At 37.4% G+C, this 16,728-nt stretch overlaps 1 protein-coding gene across 1 annotated transcript in view; it reads right to left on the reverse strand.

The window, feature by feature from the left end:
* LOC150100324 (inverted formin-2-like) overlaps positions 1-16,728 on the reverse strand; it is a 319,787-nt gene that overhangs the window by 18,818 nt on the left and 284,241 nt on the right. Inside the window, exon 13 of the mRNA XM_090402638.1 lies at positions 7,570-7,660. Coding sequence (XP_090258764.1) covers positions 7,570-7,660 — 91 coding nt within the window. The remainder of the gene's footprint in view (positions 1-7,569; positions 7,661-16,728) is intronic.

Below are 16,728 nucleotides of genomic sequence, written 5' to 3' on the forward strand. Positions count from 1 at the left end.
CTCAATGCATCTATCTCATCTTTTTTGTTCTCTAAGAAACCATTTATACTATAATTCACACTTTCTACATTCACACTCTCACAATTTTCATGTACAACCTTGCCGTTTCTTGTCATATCCCTATTTCCTTCATTCTGAAGGTTGACAAAAATATCACACTCACGATCCGAAATACACTTCAATTCCGCATTCTCCCTACATTTTCTACACACATTCAATCCTTTATTATCATCTAACCACACTCCGCAAAGCGTACATTTCACAGCTAGTACACTGACTCATTTCTTTTATGCTACCGTTCTTTGATAACGATGGCGAACCTTCATTACTGGCCGCCATTTTCCTTCGCACAGGTGCCATACTTATCTGTAACGTGTTTTGTCAAATTATACGTTATAACACACCAAAAATAGACGCACTAAAATACGCAAGGCAAACAAAACAAAACTACACAATATTCAGTAATTTGTATCGATAACTGAAAATGATAGTTATCTTATCTGGAGCTTGCACGAACACTACTCATTACGAATTCATCTAGCGGCGACTTCCCGACAGATTATGTTATAAAACACTTTAGTACACTAACCACGCTAATAAAGCTCCAATAATATACCAAAATTAAACACTTAAGTCCATTAAATTGAATCCAAAACACCAATAAATCAACAAAAAACACAAATCTCTCAGGAGCTCTCCGATAGCACGTCCGTTCACCTGCTAGCCTCGACCAATCGAGGTCGAGGCTAGCATGATATATCGTTTACAAACAAGTTAAACAGCAGGAGGGGGCCTAAGAACAGAATCCTGGGGCATGCCAATGGTTACTCTTTTTTTGAGACACTGCTCCATCATATACAACCTGCTGGTATCATTCAGAGAGCCAATCTCTGATCCATCTAACCAATACTATCTATTCCCATTCTCTGCTTGTACACCAACCTATCATGTGGTAATCTATCAAATGCTTTTGCAAAGTCTAAAAATATCACCATATATGATTCTCCCTTATCTAACACACCTGTCACCATATCATAAAATGCAAATAAATTACTCAACATAGGACCTACCCTTTACAAATCCATGCTGACCATCAAGGAATGCCAGGTCCATCAACCCAATTCTGTATTCTATTCTTTACCAATCTCTCCAACACCTTGACCACAACCACATTTATATAGACTGGCCTATAGTTGGAGACTTCTGTCTTGGGAATCATTCTTGTGGAGTGGAGGGGAGAAAGAAAAGACAGATAGATACTATGAGAAATAAAGAAAAGGCCTCAGCTCTTATATCATCATATAGTCAAAAGCTATCAGTTTTCTTTTTTCACCAATCTCATATAGATGAACAACCAAAAGACCAATTGAAACTAAAGTGCAAAGATGACTGATACCCATGTGGTTAGCCTCATCTGAGTTAACCACCTTGAGTTGGCCTTCTCTGCCTGTGATTGCTCTTCAGTCATCTCTGTAACTGACTATAAGATAACACTGATTAAGAGAATGGAACTATTTAAAAAAACCTCTCATAGTAAGAATAGACAGAATTTTATCTCCCCTGTTGAATATTGCATAATGTGGGTGGTCTACACCATCTAATCAAAAAATCTGATATCTCCTAGAATGTTTCTTTCTAAATACAAAAATCATCTGGCTGAACAATAAAATTTCCATAATAAAATATTATAAAGCATTTGGATGTCATATTGCTGGTTTTCAAATTCATGTTTCTTTCTAACCTTCCATAAATGGTATTTTAATTCATTAATTATAAAAAGCAAAATTTTCTTCCCATTGCTGACAGGTGCTGCAAAAAATAGTCTGTTCTTTTGTAAGGGAATGTCCAACACATTACATAATCGGTTCCAAATATGCAGGGTAAGAGGACAGCTGGAGAATGCATGTTCTACTATTTCCAATTGATAACAGATGTCACAGACTAGATCTCTGATGTTAAAGTACCTTCGTTTGATGGTATTGACTGAAGGTGACAATATGCAATTCTCCAAGCAAGATCCCTCCTGCTAGGGTATCCTTGGAATGTCAATAAGTTATGAAACAAAGTATTGTTGTCAGTACCAAACTGTGGACGTTCGTGGCAAAAGATATTAAAGATTTCTTTATACAAAATTTTACTTTTTTTTTTTTTTTTTTTAATGGAAAGAATGTTAATGCCAAAGTGCTGTAGCAGTCTTAGAGTTAAGCAGCACAGAGTGTTGTAGTATTCAGGGACAATCTCAGCTTTTGGACCTTTATAATTGAGAGTTGTACAATAGGTGTCCTCCCGTGATGAGTCTTCGGACTCCTTGGAGGTGTCACGAATAATAGTAATAATCATTTACTCCAAAAAGGGGGAAGATGAAAACCCAGATAGTACAGGGGATAGGCTGCACATGTGTGATTGGTCTGCAATATTTTATGGATTTTTGAAGCTGTATTGCTTAAATACAGAATTTTAAGACTGGAAGCCGAAATCATCCATGCTTCTTTGATAGCTGAAGAAATTCCTTTTTAACTTATTGGTATTGGCTGGACAAAATCTTTTACAGGCTTACTATTATAATTGCTTTTCTTCAGCTTCTGTGATGTATGTAATATTTATTATGTACAACTGAACAGGAACAATTATGGTTTTCAGTACTATGGCTTTATAAGAAAAAGAAAGTGGCCCTATTTTCCATTCTTCTAAGGTTTCAAAGTTCTTATATATAAGTTGTTGAACTGGTAATAAATTTCATCTGTGGGAGCCAAACCCAGAAGTGATACCAAGGTTGAAGTAATGCAGAAGTCATATTTCCATATATGAGTAGCCAAAAGGTGTCACACATTATTATTAAAATTATTATTATTATTATTATTATTATTTCTGGATTACAGATAGATGTTGGAAGTTTTTCCACTTGGTTATACTATAAATTAAAGATGCCAGTTAATTATATTCTTGGTTTAATCCTTTATCCAAGTATAAGTAAATAAACTTTGGACCTGAAGTAATTTCAGTACTTTGCTTACACTTGGATAAAGGATTAAACCAAGAATATAATTTCTTGGCCTCTTTAATTTATAGTATAACCAATGGGAAAACTTTAACAACTCTCCTATAGCACCACATCTCAAAAGCTTGCAGTTTCCTGATTATGAATTTTGTATATGTCCATGTCTCACATCCATAATTCAATGTGGACCATACATAAGATTTTATTATTCTTATTTAATCTGTTTATATATTATTCCAAAATGTTCTTTTGTCTTAGCTATTCTAGATTTTATTTCCATAACTGTTGTTCAATCTTCTGTAATCATTACTCCTAAATAATTATAAGCCTCTACATTTTGAATGAATTCTGTTGATACTCTAAATTTGTGTTTTGTTGCTGTTTTTTCCTTATTACGATATGCTTGGTTTTAGTTTTATTTAATACTAAGCATTTAATTCTGACTCTTTTTGATTAGTATTTCAAACATATTTTATAACTATTTCTGATTTCACTGTGAACCCCAAATCATCAGCAAATCTAATATTGTTAATTTTAATGCTATTTATTTTTATTCCCATTTCAATTTCTTCATATTCTTTCATTACCATTTCACTGTATATGTTGAAAAGTATAGGGGATATTATACACCCTTGTCTCACTCCTCTTTTGATATCTTGTTTCATTATTAATTTTGTTTATAATTTGTGTCTTCTTATTCCAGTATAATTCTATTACTGTCATGGAGACTTTTGTATGAATTTCAATGTCTTTTAATATTTCAATTACCTTTTCATCGCTTGCTGTGTCAAACACTTTTTGAAAGTCTTTAAAGCATAGATATGTTATTATTATTATTATTATTATTATTCAGGCCTCCATGGAGTCAAAAGACTCATCGTGGGAGGTCCTTCCCAAGAAAAAGTCTGTCAACTCATTGAGGGGAGGTCCCCCCCCGCTAAGAAACACAAAGTCTATCATACCACTCCTTAAACTCATTGACCTTTCTCGCTCTCACCACTCCATCAGGCAATGAATTCCATGGTTCAACCACCCTCCACACAAAGAAACCACTCCTCACCCTCTTGCTCACAGTTTCCTTTCGTAACTTCCATGGATGGCCTCTTGTCATCACTCCTTCCCGCTGTTCAACCAAGCGAAAGAACTCCCCAGTGTCAATCCTGTAACCACCTCTCAACAGTTTAAAAGTCTCAATCATATCACCTCTCCTTCTATCCACCAAACTCTGCAGTCCACATTCCCTCAGCCGATCCTCATAACCAAAATTGTACAGTCCTGAAACCATCTTTGTCATCCGTCTTTGTATCCTTTCCACAGTTAATTTATCCCCTTCAAATCCTGGGGACCAAATCTGAGAACAACAGTCTAAGTGTGGTCTGATCAGAGACTTATACAATGGAATGATAACCCTTTTATCTCTGCAGGTCAGTGTCCTTCTCATAATTGAAGCAACCCTCTGTGTTACCTTCACCACCTTTGCAATATGTCCCCTAAATTTCAGGTTTCTATCAATCATCAACCCCAGATCTCTTGTCTCCCCTACTTCCTCCAGTATAACTCCTCCCATAGAGTATGCAACATCTCATTGATGTTTCCCAAACCTCAAAATCTTACATTTTGCTGCATTAAACTGACACTCCCCATTCATTTGCCCATCTATCTAGCTTATTCAAATCCTCTTGCAGAGCTACCACATCTGCACTATTACTAATAATCCTGCCCAGCTTTGCATCATACGCAAACAACTGAATATCCATTTGCAATCCACTGGTAATGTCATTGATATAAAGGTTAAACAATATAGGTCCTAGTACTGAGCCCTGTGGGACCACACTTGTAACTCTCTGCCTCCTTGAAACTGCTCCACCATACACAACTCTCTGATACCTATCGGACAGCCATTCCTGAATCCAGTTGACCAATCATTTGACATCCAGTCAAATGCCTTCGCTAAGTCTAAGAAAATTTCATTATATGCCTTTCCCTCATTTAATGTTCTTGTAACTTTATTATAAAAGGCTAGCATATTGCTAAAACAAGAGCGCCCTTTCACAAATCCATGTTGACTCTCACAGATAACATTACTCTCATCTGCCCAATGCTGTATACGGTCCCTCACTACTTTCTCCAAGATCTTAACAACTACTGATGACACACAGACTGGCCTATAATTAGACATTTCCAGTCTGTTACCACCCTTATGCAATGGCGCTATCTTACCTTCCTTCCATTCCCTGGGCACCTTTTCCACAGCCAGACTTTCATTGAAAAGCCAGGTTAAAGGCACTGTCAGTTCCCTAGCACATTCTCTCAAAACTCGTGGTGAAATACCATCCAGTCCTAAAGCTTTACTGACATCCAGAGTACTCAGTATCTGAAACACACTCTCCTCCTGTACCTCTAAACCTCGAACCAGTCCTATCCCTCTAGCATTAAAACTGACTCCTCTAGGGTGAAATACTCCAATAAGTGTTCATTGAACAATTCCACTATGTCCTCCGCATCAGTTACTCTATTCCCATTTTTATCCCACAATATCATTCTTCCACAGTCATTTCTCTCCTACTGGCCACATATCTAAAAAATTCCCTAGGATTTTCTTTGGATCTTAGGGCCAATCTCCTCTCGTATTCCAGTTTTGCTTTCCTTACCACACTAGTCACTCTTCTGGCGTGTGTCTTATATTCTTCATGCATCTTCTCTTCACCTGTCTCCTTATATCTCTTCCATAGCCTCTTTTTCACATGCAATTCCTGTTTAATATTGTTTGTCATCCACTTTACTCCAAATTGTGTCCTCTTCTTCACTCGTGGTATACAACTTACCATTGCTGCTAACAAATATTCTTTCACAATTTCCCACGCACTAATGCTATTCCGTCCTTCCAATTCCTCCCTCCATGAAACTTCCCCACGTTGACGTCTAAGACTTATAATCACCTGCTTTATAATTCCACATAAGTTCCAGTCTCTTTCATACTCCTGCATGTCTATTCATTTTCCAAGTCAAAACCATATGGTCACTCTCTCTCCAACTGGTGGGAGAGACGTCAACTCAGTTATTATCGACTCTTCTGATGCAATAACCAAATCCAAAACTCTTGAACCTCTTGTTCCCTCTGTTACATGTTGCCTAAGACATTTGTCCCTCAAGAATTCTAGAAATTCCATTCCCCTATTGCTACATGCATCTTCCTCTCTCCAATTTATACTACTGTAGTTAAAATCTCCCATAACAATCATTCTTCTTGCACTTGCCAAACTTAACTGTCTAAACATCTCCTGGTCCCCATCCTCTGTCTGTAGCAACACCCCACTAAATATCCTGTCTTGCCTACCTTTACCTCACACCATATGCTCTCAAAATCATTTGTCTCACTTCCTTCCAAAGCCTCCACTCTTAGAGGATATAGGTCATCATTTATCATAAGCAGTACCCCACCACCACGCTTTCCCCTCCTATCCTGATGAAAAATGCTGTTATACATAACATAAATGTTATGTATTTCTATTGATTTTTCAATAACAGTTTTTAATTCATATATTGCATTAATTGTACTTTTTTCCTAGCACGAATCCTCTTTTTTTTCACTTATATGGCATTTAATTCTAGAAAACATTCCATTTTTTGTTATTCATCTCTTCATTCTGTTGAAAAATAGATGATCAAATCAGTGAACAGTAGTCCATAAATGACCTAATATAATGTAACCAGAATCTCCTTACTTCTACAAGGCAGTGTCTTTTGCATCATTGCCAGAATTTGTTGTTTAGTCCTCACAATTTTGGTAACATATCCTCTAAATTTAATATCCCTATCCACCATCACACCCAGATCTCTTATTTCCTCCATTCCCCTTCAGTATATCCGTACCAAGTATATACTCTTTATCCCATGTTTGTTTTCGAAAATTTCGAATTGCAACACTGAACTGGCTATCCCACTACCATGCCCATTCACTTAGGCTATTCAAATCCTTCTGTAAAGCCACAACATGTGCTCTACTTCTTGTAGTTCTTCCTAACTAAGCATTATCTGCAAACAACTAAATATTCCCATTCCACAATATCATTAATTTTTTTAGGATCACTGATTAAAAAGCAATGGTCCTAAAACAGACCCTTGAGTCACACCGCTAGGTGATTTTCCCCTACTGAGATATATTGCTTCTCCATACACAACTTGCTGATACATCTCAGACAGCAATCTCCAGTCCAAATGCACTAATCTAAGATCCAATCTTATCTGTTTTAATTTAACTAACAATGTATGTGGCAATTTATCAAAAACGTTTGGAAAATCTAAGTATTCTACTATGTATCTAACTTCCTTGTCCATGAATCTGTCACATTGTAATTAAGTAGATTACTAAAACATGGCTGTCCTTTAGCAAATGTGTGATGCTCCTCAAAAAGAATATCACAGAGAAGAATATCGCAGTACCTTAGACCACTCGGCCATCCTGATATTCTAGTTCCATTGCAGACTTCATTTTTCAAATTAAGAAATGCAACAAAAATTAAAAAGCAAGGTAGAATCTTTGCTGAACAAAAATAAGAAAAATAGCTCACTTTTCATTAATTTCTTCTCTTTACGTTGCGTATCTCTCTGTTTCTTCAACCTTTCAGCTCTTTCTTCTTGTTTCTGCAGTTCTTCATTTTCCTAAGGAGAATACAAACATGCATAAAATTGTTGCTGGAGACATATTTAAATTATGTGGAGGAGAAAAACATTGGATAGTAGTGTCTGCTGGAAATATTATATTATAATTTACATAAATGTTTTTCATGTAACTTATTTTACTCTATACATTCATGTGTCATATACAGTTATAAATTAAAAGAGACTCATGATTAAATATCATGCACAACAACATTAAAAAACTTATTGATATGTTTATATATATTGAAAGGCAAAAGATAGTACACATGGTGATTTTATGCTGAAAGATAAGTTCTTTTTGATAGTATTTATTTAGTGATAATTAAGTCATTCTTTTTACATCGTTATATTTATGAGTGTTTATTTGATTAACTATAAGGGTACTGTGCTTAATTTTCAAAGGATTAATATTTGTTTTCTTGTACATTGTATTGTGTGTCATGGTGCCAATGTGTAAAACGATGGTAAGCAATTTTAATATGTGTGAATATGTTCACTACAGCATGTACACAAAATGTAATACCTTTGCAGAATGAAACATTTATGGAAGGAGAACAAAACTGGAGATAGTGTGTCAGAAGTATTTTGTGAGCAAATGCAAGAAGTGTGAGCAGAATAAGAAGGACAAGAGCCATGAGTTGAAAGATGAAATGCATAAAAATGAGATTAGCATAGTTAGCTTTGCAAGTGATATGAGTGATTATACAAATGATGTGGTGGAAAATTAATAAAATGACCAGATGGTAATGGAAAAGATAGCATACTTATGTGGAGTTCTCCACAGAACAAAATATGAGATTGACTGGTTTGGAGAAACAACGCAAATGATATGACAATTGGTGGCAAAAGTGAAAGAAAGGTGAGACAAAGCAAAGTATGAAAGAGCAAAAGCATGACAATAACGATTGGATTTTGTATGGTGATTCAATAAGAGGAGTACTTAATGAGAGAGTGACAAAATCATGTTTTCCTGGTGCTAAGATTAAGGAAGCAGAGAGTTAAGGTGAAAGATATGTTTATTTTAGCTGGCACCAGTGATTTAGCAGATGACAAGTATAGTATGCGAGATGACATGAAAGAGTTGCTGGTGCACGCAAAAAGAAAAGTGAGAAGGTAAAAGTTGCGAGTTTCTTAACATGGTATGATAGAGGCGAGCTGAGATGGAGAACTATGATCATGAATGTAAAAGTTGTGAGTTTCTTAACATGGTATGATGGAGGCGAGCTGAGATGGAGAGCTATGATCATGAATGAGTCAGTGTGCAGATTGTGCAGGAGAAATGGTGTGGAGTGGGTTTGATGGAAGGTAGGATTTATATAATGCAAAAGACTTGCATTTAAATGGATTTGGTGTCAGGAGTCTTGAGAAAGTTGTGCAGTAAGCATTTGGAAGTGCTGATTCAAGGAAACTAGAATGCTTGGGAAGAGGGGAGGGGGATGTAGGCGAGCATGGGTCCAAGCAACCTAGAGGTTAGTAAATGGGAGAGAGTGATCACATGGTGTACAATGTAGCACTCCAAGTTGTTAACTTCAGTGAGCTAAGCAACACAAGGTGTAATGGGGATTGTGGTATAAAGGGAGTATTGCAGTTTATGCATATTATTATTATACCGGCACCTCCATGGAGTCCAAAGACTCATCGTGGGAGACCCAATCTATCCACACAATCTATCACACCTCTCCTTGAACCCATTAACAGATAAAACACTTGCAACTGACTCTGGCAACCCATTCCACTCATTCACTACTTTACAAGCAATGAATTCTTGCATATTAATACAAGAAGCATTTGAAATAAGGAAGAGTTTTTGGCATTGGTTAGCACAATTTGGCTAAAAGTTATAGGCATTAGTGAGACATGGTTGACTAAGGATGATATGGACATAAAAGTAGAATGGAAGAGATGCTGTATCTTCACAGAGGACAGAAGGAACAGAATGAGAGAGGTTTTGTTAATGATAGCAAAGGAATTGAAGCCAAAAAGAGTAGAAGTACATCAAGGGGTATGGAGATTCAGAAGGCAGTTCATTTGAAGACATCTGGTGTGAGATAGAGGCCAACAGGACCAAATATGTAATTGGTTGCTGTTATAATCCAGGGAATATAAGGGAGAATGTAGATGACATGCATTCATAAATTAGACTGATGAGTACAGGTTGAGTAATTATTATGGGGAATTTCAACTATGGGGACATAGATTAGGAGGAGGAATGGTCACAAGCAGGGAAGGAAATGGAATTTATACAGCCACTGAGATGTAATTACCAAGGCAGCATGTAACAGAGAGGGCTACAAGGTTTGAGAGTGCTGGATCTGATCAGAGAATTTAACACTAACCAATCTAGCTACACTGCCTGCACTTGGAGAAAGTGATGACGTAGTTTTGACCTGGGAGATTACTAGACATGCAGAATTTTCTGTTAAGAAGGGGTATATATGTGGAATCACAAAACAGGTGATTATGACAAGTTGAGGAGTCAGCTTTCAGCAGTGCCATATCATAAGAATTTGGTGGGAGGAGACGTTTGTGAAGAATGGTCAATGGGTGTTTGAATAAAGCAGTATCAGAATGTATACCCAGAGTAAGAAGGATAAATCAGATAGAAGTTGGATGAATAGCTTCAATAAGCAGGAGTTGCACATAAAGAAAAGGTTGTGGAGATATTTTTTTTTTTTTATTTTAAAGATGACCAGAATGCCAATGATCGTGTATAGGCAAGAAGGGTTACCCGAAGTGTAAGGAAGACCAAAGCTAATTATGAGAGAAAGCTAGCTGATGAGGCCAAAATACATTTGGCCTCATCAGCTAGTCCCACATAGCAAAAATAAAGAGTTATTTTGCTATGTGGCAAGTAAAAGGAGGAATGACTATGGAAGGATGACTTTAAAAAGTACTGATGGTGGGAAGGTAACAGAACCAAACCAAATAGTTGAATTACTGAATAAGCATTTTGCAGGGTGTACCATCTAGGTGGTGACATAGCAAAGACAAATCTGACATTGACTGATTGGAGAAAAGAGGGTGAAGAAATGGAATTCTTAAAATAGTGCAGAACTTCAATATGAACACTATGTATTACAAGAATGTACAAGGGAATTATCAGCTCCTCTGACTAGTACTGGAAAGGTGCTAATGGAGTGGAAACATAGCAAAATAGTCTCATTGAATAAAGGAGGTTTCAAGACGAAAGTAGCAAATTACAGGCCAATCAGCAGCTCAGGAGTAGTGATTAAGATATTGGAGAAATTGGTAAAAGACAGAATTCAGGACTAGGTGCATAGGAATATGATACTCTATAAAGGAGCAACATGGTTCTGTGAAGGGTAGGCCTTGCTTTAGTAATTTATTTATTTTATAATAAAGTGACAATGGAGTTGGATAAGGGAAATGGCTATTCGGTGATATTGCTAGACTGGAGGAACTTTTTCTAAGCCTATCTTCGACTGGTTCCAGAGTTAGTCGATCTCTGGCCCAGGCAAGCGGGTTTTTTCCTCCCGGAAACTGAAGAAAATCGACCGTAGTAGCCACATTATTTCAGACAATAACATATCCTGTTAGGGTTAAGCACCAAGAGATGGCAGCACTTGTTTGCTGGTCTCTTCATCAGTAGCCGCCTATAATTAGTGATAAACATGGGCCAGCTATCTCTGATTGGCTACTGGTGGAGATTGTACTGCCCACACAGTCTCCAAAAAGACAGATAGGGTATAAAGGCCTCGCCTACTCCCTATTAGGGAATAAAAGGCGTTAGCTGATTCTTGATTTTTTTGATGTTGCATCATTAACAAACAACTGAAGATATGCAGTCAGTCCACATGATATATAATTTACAAACAAGTTAAACAGTAGATTGGGACATGCCACTAGTTACTCTCCTTTTTTGGAACACTGCTTCATCATACACAACTTGTTGGTATTGTTCAGAGTCAATCACCAATCCATCCAACCAATATACCATTTTTCCCAACCTCTGCAGCTTGTATATGAATTTACGCATTAATCTATCAAATGCTTTGTAAAGTCCAAGAATATCACTGTATATGATTCTCACTTATCTAATATACTCATTACCTTGTCATAAAATGCAAGGAAATTGCTAAAATAAAACCTGCCCTTCGCAAAAGCATGCGGACCATCATAGAGATCTTATGTCCATCAGCTCAATCCTGTATTTTATTTCTAACCAATTTTTCCAACACTTTGATCACAACTACAGATATACAGACTAGTCTATAATTGGAAATGTCTCTCCTAGAACCATGCTTGTAGAGTAATACTATTCTGCCTTCTTTCCACTCCTCATTAACCCTCTTCACTCCAAGACTTTCAGTAAATAACTAGGTCAGGGGCATAGTCAACTGTGGTGCACATTCCATAAGAATACCTGATGAAATGTTATCCATTCCCACAGCCTTATAAACATCTAAGCCAACCAAAACCTGATATATCTCTGATTCTTCTAATACTTACCTTCCTTCTATATACTGCACTGCATCATTTACACCAGGTATGATATATGCTAATAAAGTGCTCCTTCAATAATTCCACTATATCCTTTGCAACTCTTATTCTGCTGCCATGACTATCCACCAGTGTCAACCTGCCATAATTATTTTTTATCTTGCTTGCCATACAGAAGAAAAATTCCCTTGAATTAACCTTGGCCTGAATAATCTCCCCTCATGCTGCACATTTTCTTTCTTTATCATACTCATCACCTTCTTAGCCTGCAATTTATACCCCTCATGGGTTCAGGGGCGTGGCAGTAGTGTCCGGCACCTGTGTACAAAACTTTAGTTGGCACCCCTATACCCAGTAGTGTTCGGCGCCTGTGTGTAAAACTTTAATTGGCACCCCTATCTCCCCTCCAATAAAAAAAATCACTTAAAAAATGTTTTTTTTAAGTATTTCCTCCTATTTGGTGCCTGTGTGCATCGCACACATTCCACATATGGCTGACACGCCCCTGCATGGATCTAAAATCCACCAACTGTTTCGTACCTTCTGCATAACATTTTCTTTTCCAACACAGCTTGCTTGATTTCACTGTGCATTCATTTTACCACTACGCAATTCCCTCGTTTAACTCTTGGTATGCATTTATACATTGCTTGTATCAGATTCTGCCTTTTGAATCCCCATGAACTGTGAACATCTTTTCTGCACAGCTCATCTACCATGTATTGTGCTAGTTGACTACAGAGCTTCCAATAATCATTCTCATTATAATTCCATATATATATCATTTTTTCAGGAGCGAATGCTGGTCTTGAAATTCACGCTTACTCTTATTATCATTCAGGGAGTGAGAGGTGTGATTGAAGTCTGATTAACGGAATAATGAATTACTGACCATTTAAAACTATATATTTAGAAATTTATGTACATTTAATCATACAAATACAACATTTATTTTACAAATGATATTCTATCTTTTTCAATTTAGCTACATGAATACAAATTCTACCCTACGGTTATTCTTTATGAACTGGTCAATAACATTGTCATAAAAAGTTGGTTGTAACTTAATTTTTCCAAGCAACACGCACACTTGTAAAGGCTGGCTGAAGCTCACTGGCTAGAGCTACGTTGACTGCATATCACCTGTGTTTAAGCAACAGAGTGAGACAAGGTGAAATGGCTATGCTTGTGCATGAAATCACAGTGCTGCTGCGAGGACCTGAAAGCTCCTACAACCGAGCAAGCCAAGGTAGCTTTGACTAGACGAGCAAGCATCGGCCTTCGATACACAACGCAAAGCCCAATTATTGCCATGCAAGCTTAAGACATCTTCTGTCTGCAAAAATAAAAGCCTAAATAGAATGCTCATAAATGCACGCATTTATTAACAAATAAATATTACTTCTTTCTCAATTAATGAGCTTGTGCAGCAAGCATAGCAACCATGGAGAATTTGCCCCTGCCGTTTTTGGAAGTAAGCTTTTCTTGTTTCCCACTTCACAAACAGGTACTTGATCTCTCTTACCAACTAGCAGCAATGTTAATACCATATTAATAACTACATCTTGTGAAGTTATCAAATCCACAACACAAACTTCTAGTTGCTTCAGTCATATGCTGACTAAGAAATTTATCCCTCAGAAATTTAACAAACTTGCTCTTCTTGTTCCCGTAGATTATCTCCTCCTTCTATTCTATATTCTGTAATTAAAGTCTTTCATCAGAATCAGCTTCTGTGTACATCAGTAACCTCGCATGCCTATTTTGGTTGGGTGAGTGCTGTCATGTGGGTTATGCAACTCGTGCTACAAATTTCACGTTGATTTGACCGTATGCATGGTCGTCCCCAGAACATTTGGGGGGGGGGGGAATTGGAGACAAATACAGGTAACCTTCATATAACGCGGTACTTATGTGGTTATGAATAGCAAATTTATATTAGGGGAAATACCCTTTTGCATGCATGTACGTCAATTGCTTACCATATAAAGTAATTATTGTTGAAAGTTGTCTTCGTTTTCTGCAAGAAAGGGCATTAAAAATCATTAGTGTGTTAATCTCAAGCTGAGCACTTTTTTTTTTCTCATGAGTTACATACAATATGTAATACTTTTTTTTTATGTAAAAGAAATATTTTTATAGTAATGGCCACTTAGAGCACTTTTGTGATATGGTTGAAAACGAAATTAGTGAATTAACTGATGGGGAAATAGATTTAAATGAGGAGGAACTGGTACAATTAATAGATGACGTGAAACTAAATGGCGGCAAAAGTTCTGCCGATGATTCTGATTGTGATGCATCCATTAAAAAATTCGGTTGAAAGACATTAGCAGAAGGACTGGACTTAGCAAGAAAGATATTTTATGGATAATTATTATTATTACAGGCAACTCCAAGGAGTCCATAGACTCATCGAGGGAGGCCCTAACATCGTGTCAAGAACAACTATTCGACATTCGCAGTATCTATCATGCCTCACCTTGAACTCATTCACAGTCATGGCACCCACAACAGACTCTGGCAGCTTATTCCACTCATTCACCACTCTCAAGTAAAAAACCTAGCTCTAACACCCTTGCTAACCACACTCTTGCCCAGCTTCCATGTATGGCCCCTAGTCCTCCCACCACCAGTCCTATTCTCAAAAATATTTTCTGAATTAATCTTATAGAAACCTTTCAGTAATTTGAATGTCTCAATCATATCACCTCTTTTCCGCCTATCAACCAATTTCTGCAACCCACAAATCTTCAACCTGTTCTCATAAGGTTCAATCCATAGACCTGCTATCATCTTGGTCACTTGCCTCTGAATCCTCTCCACCTCATCCCCATCAAGAAGAAACCTAGGTGACCAAATCTGGACACAGTAGTCTAGATCGGATCTTATCAAGGCTCGATACAGAGGAACAATAACTTATTAGTCTCTGCTTGTTATATTATTTTTCAACAACCAAGTGATTTGATGAGCTGATTTAGCTACTTTTGCGATGTGCCTCCTAAACTTCAACTCCTTATCTACCAACACTCCCAAATCTCTGGCCTCGTCTATCTTCTGGAGTACAGTTCCAATGTGATATACTGCTGCTAATCTTTTCACCCCAAAATGCATAGCCTTACATTTTCCCACATTAAATTGACATCCATTCTCCTTAGCCCAGTCCTCCAAACTATCCAAATCATCCTGCAAAATTCTGACATCCTGTGCACTCACTATTGCTCTAACCAACATTGCATCAGCAAACATATGAACACTTCCTCTCAGATCCTTTCCTATATCGTTAATTAACAAACTGAACAGTAGTTGTCCAAGAACAGAACCCTGCAGCACACCACTAGTCACAGGCCATCTTTTGGATTCTACTCCTGAATAAACCACTCTCTGATATCTCTCCATCAACCACCCTCCTATCCATCTCACCAACCCTATATCCATCCCCATATGCTGCAGTTTACTGATTAGAATTCCATGTGGTATCCTGTCAAAGGCCTTAGCAAGGTCTAGTAGAATCACTGTAAACCCATTATTACCCTTATCTAGTTCAGCCGTCACTCGATATAAAACGTGAGCAAGTTACTGCGGCATGATCTACCCTTCACAAAACCATGCTGTCCCCAATACAGTATCCCATTTTCATCTATCCAATCCTGTATATTTATCTTGACTATTTTCTCCAAGACCTTGACAAAGATTCCTAATATGCTGATCAGTCGGTAATTTACAACAGCAGTCCTGGAACCTCCTTTATGCAGTGGAACTATTTTCCCCTCTTTCCACCCCCTAGGGGCTAACCCAGACCCGACACTTAAATTAAACAAAACGGTCAAGGGCACTGACAATTCTTTAGCCACTTCACGTACGACACAAGCTGGTATACCATCCAATCCCACAGATGTATTGATATTGAGGTTTTGTAATAGATTATTCACCTCCACTTCATTCACTACAATTCGCGTATAACTATTGGGTCATTCATTCCTGCAATGTCACCACCTGGATGATATATTCTTGCAAAGTGCTCGCTCAGTAATTCCACTATATTAACTGATTCGGTTATCTCCATACCATCGGCATTCTTTAAAATCATTCTGCCATATACATTTTTTCTTTTACTTGCAACATATCAAAAAACTGTTTGTGATTCACTTTAGCCTGCATGGCTAATGTTCTTTCATAATCTGCTTTTGCTTTTCTTACCACACTCGTTACTATTCTGGCCTGTACTTTATACCTTTCATGTGCCTGCCAGTCACCTTTCTTCTTAAATTCCCTCAACAGTTGTTCCTTTTTTTGCAGCTCAAGCTTAATGGTGTTATTCATCCATTTAACCCCTACTTGATTTATTATTCGGACTCTAGGTATATAGTCAGCCATTGCCTCCTGCAAACACTTCTTAACTGTCTCCCATGCACTATCAACATCCAGCCCTTGCAGTTTTACATGCCATGGCACTGAACCAATCAAACTCCTAAGCTTGTCATACTTACCAGCCCGATAATTCCACATGTACCCTGTCTTAATTGTAAATTCCACACCTTTAGCCACCTCCCAAGTCGAGACCCTATGATCACTCTCACAAATTGGTGGCAACGTGGTCATATTCA

Source organism: Typopeltis vanoorti, chromosome 13 (genome assembly GCF_054136105.1).
Source record: "Typopeltis vanoorti isolate ZY-2024b chromosome 13, IOZ_Tvanoo_1.0, whole genome shotgun sequence".
NCBI classification, from domain to species: domain Eukaryota; kingdom Metazoa; phylum Arthropoda; class Arachnida; order Uropygi; family Thelyphonidae; genus Typopeltis; species Typopeltis vanoorti.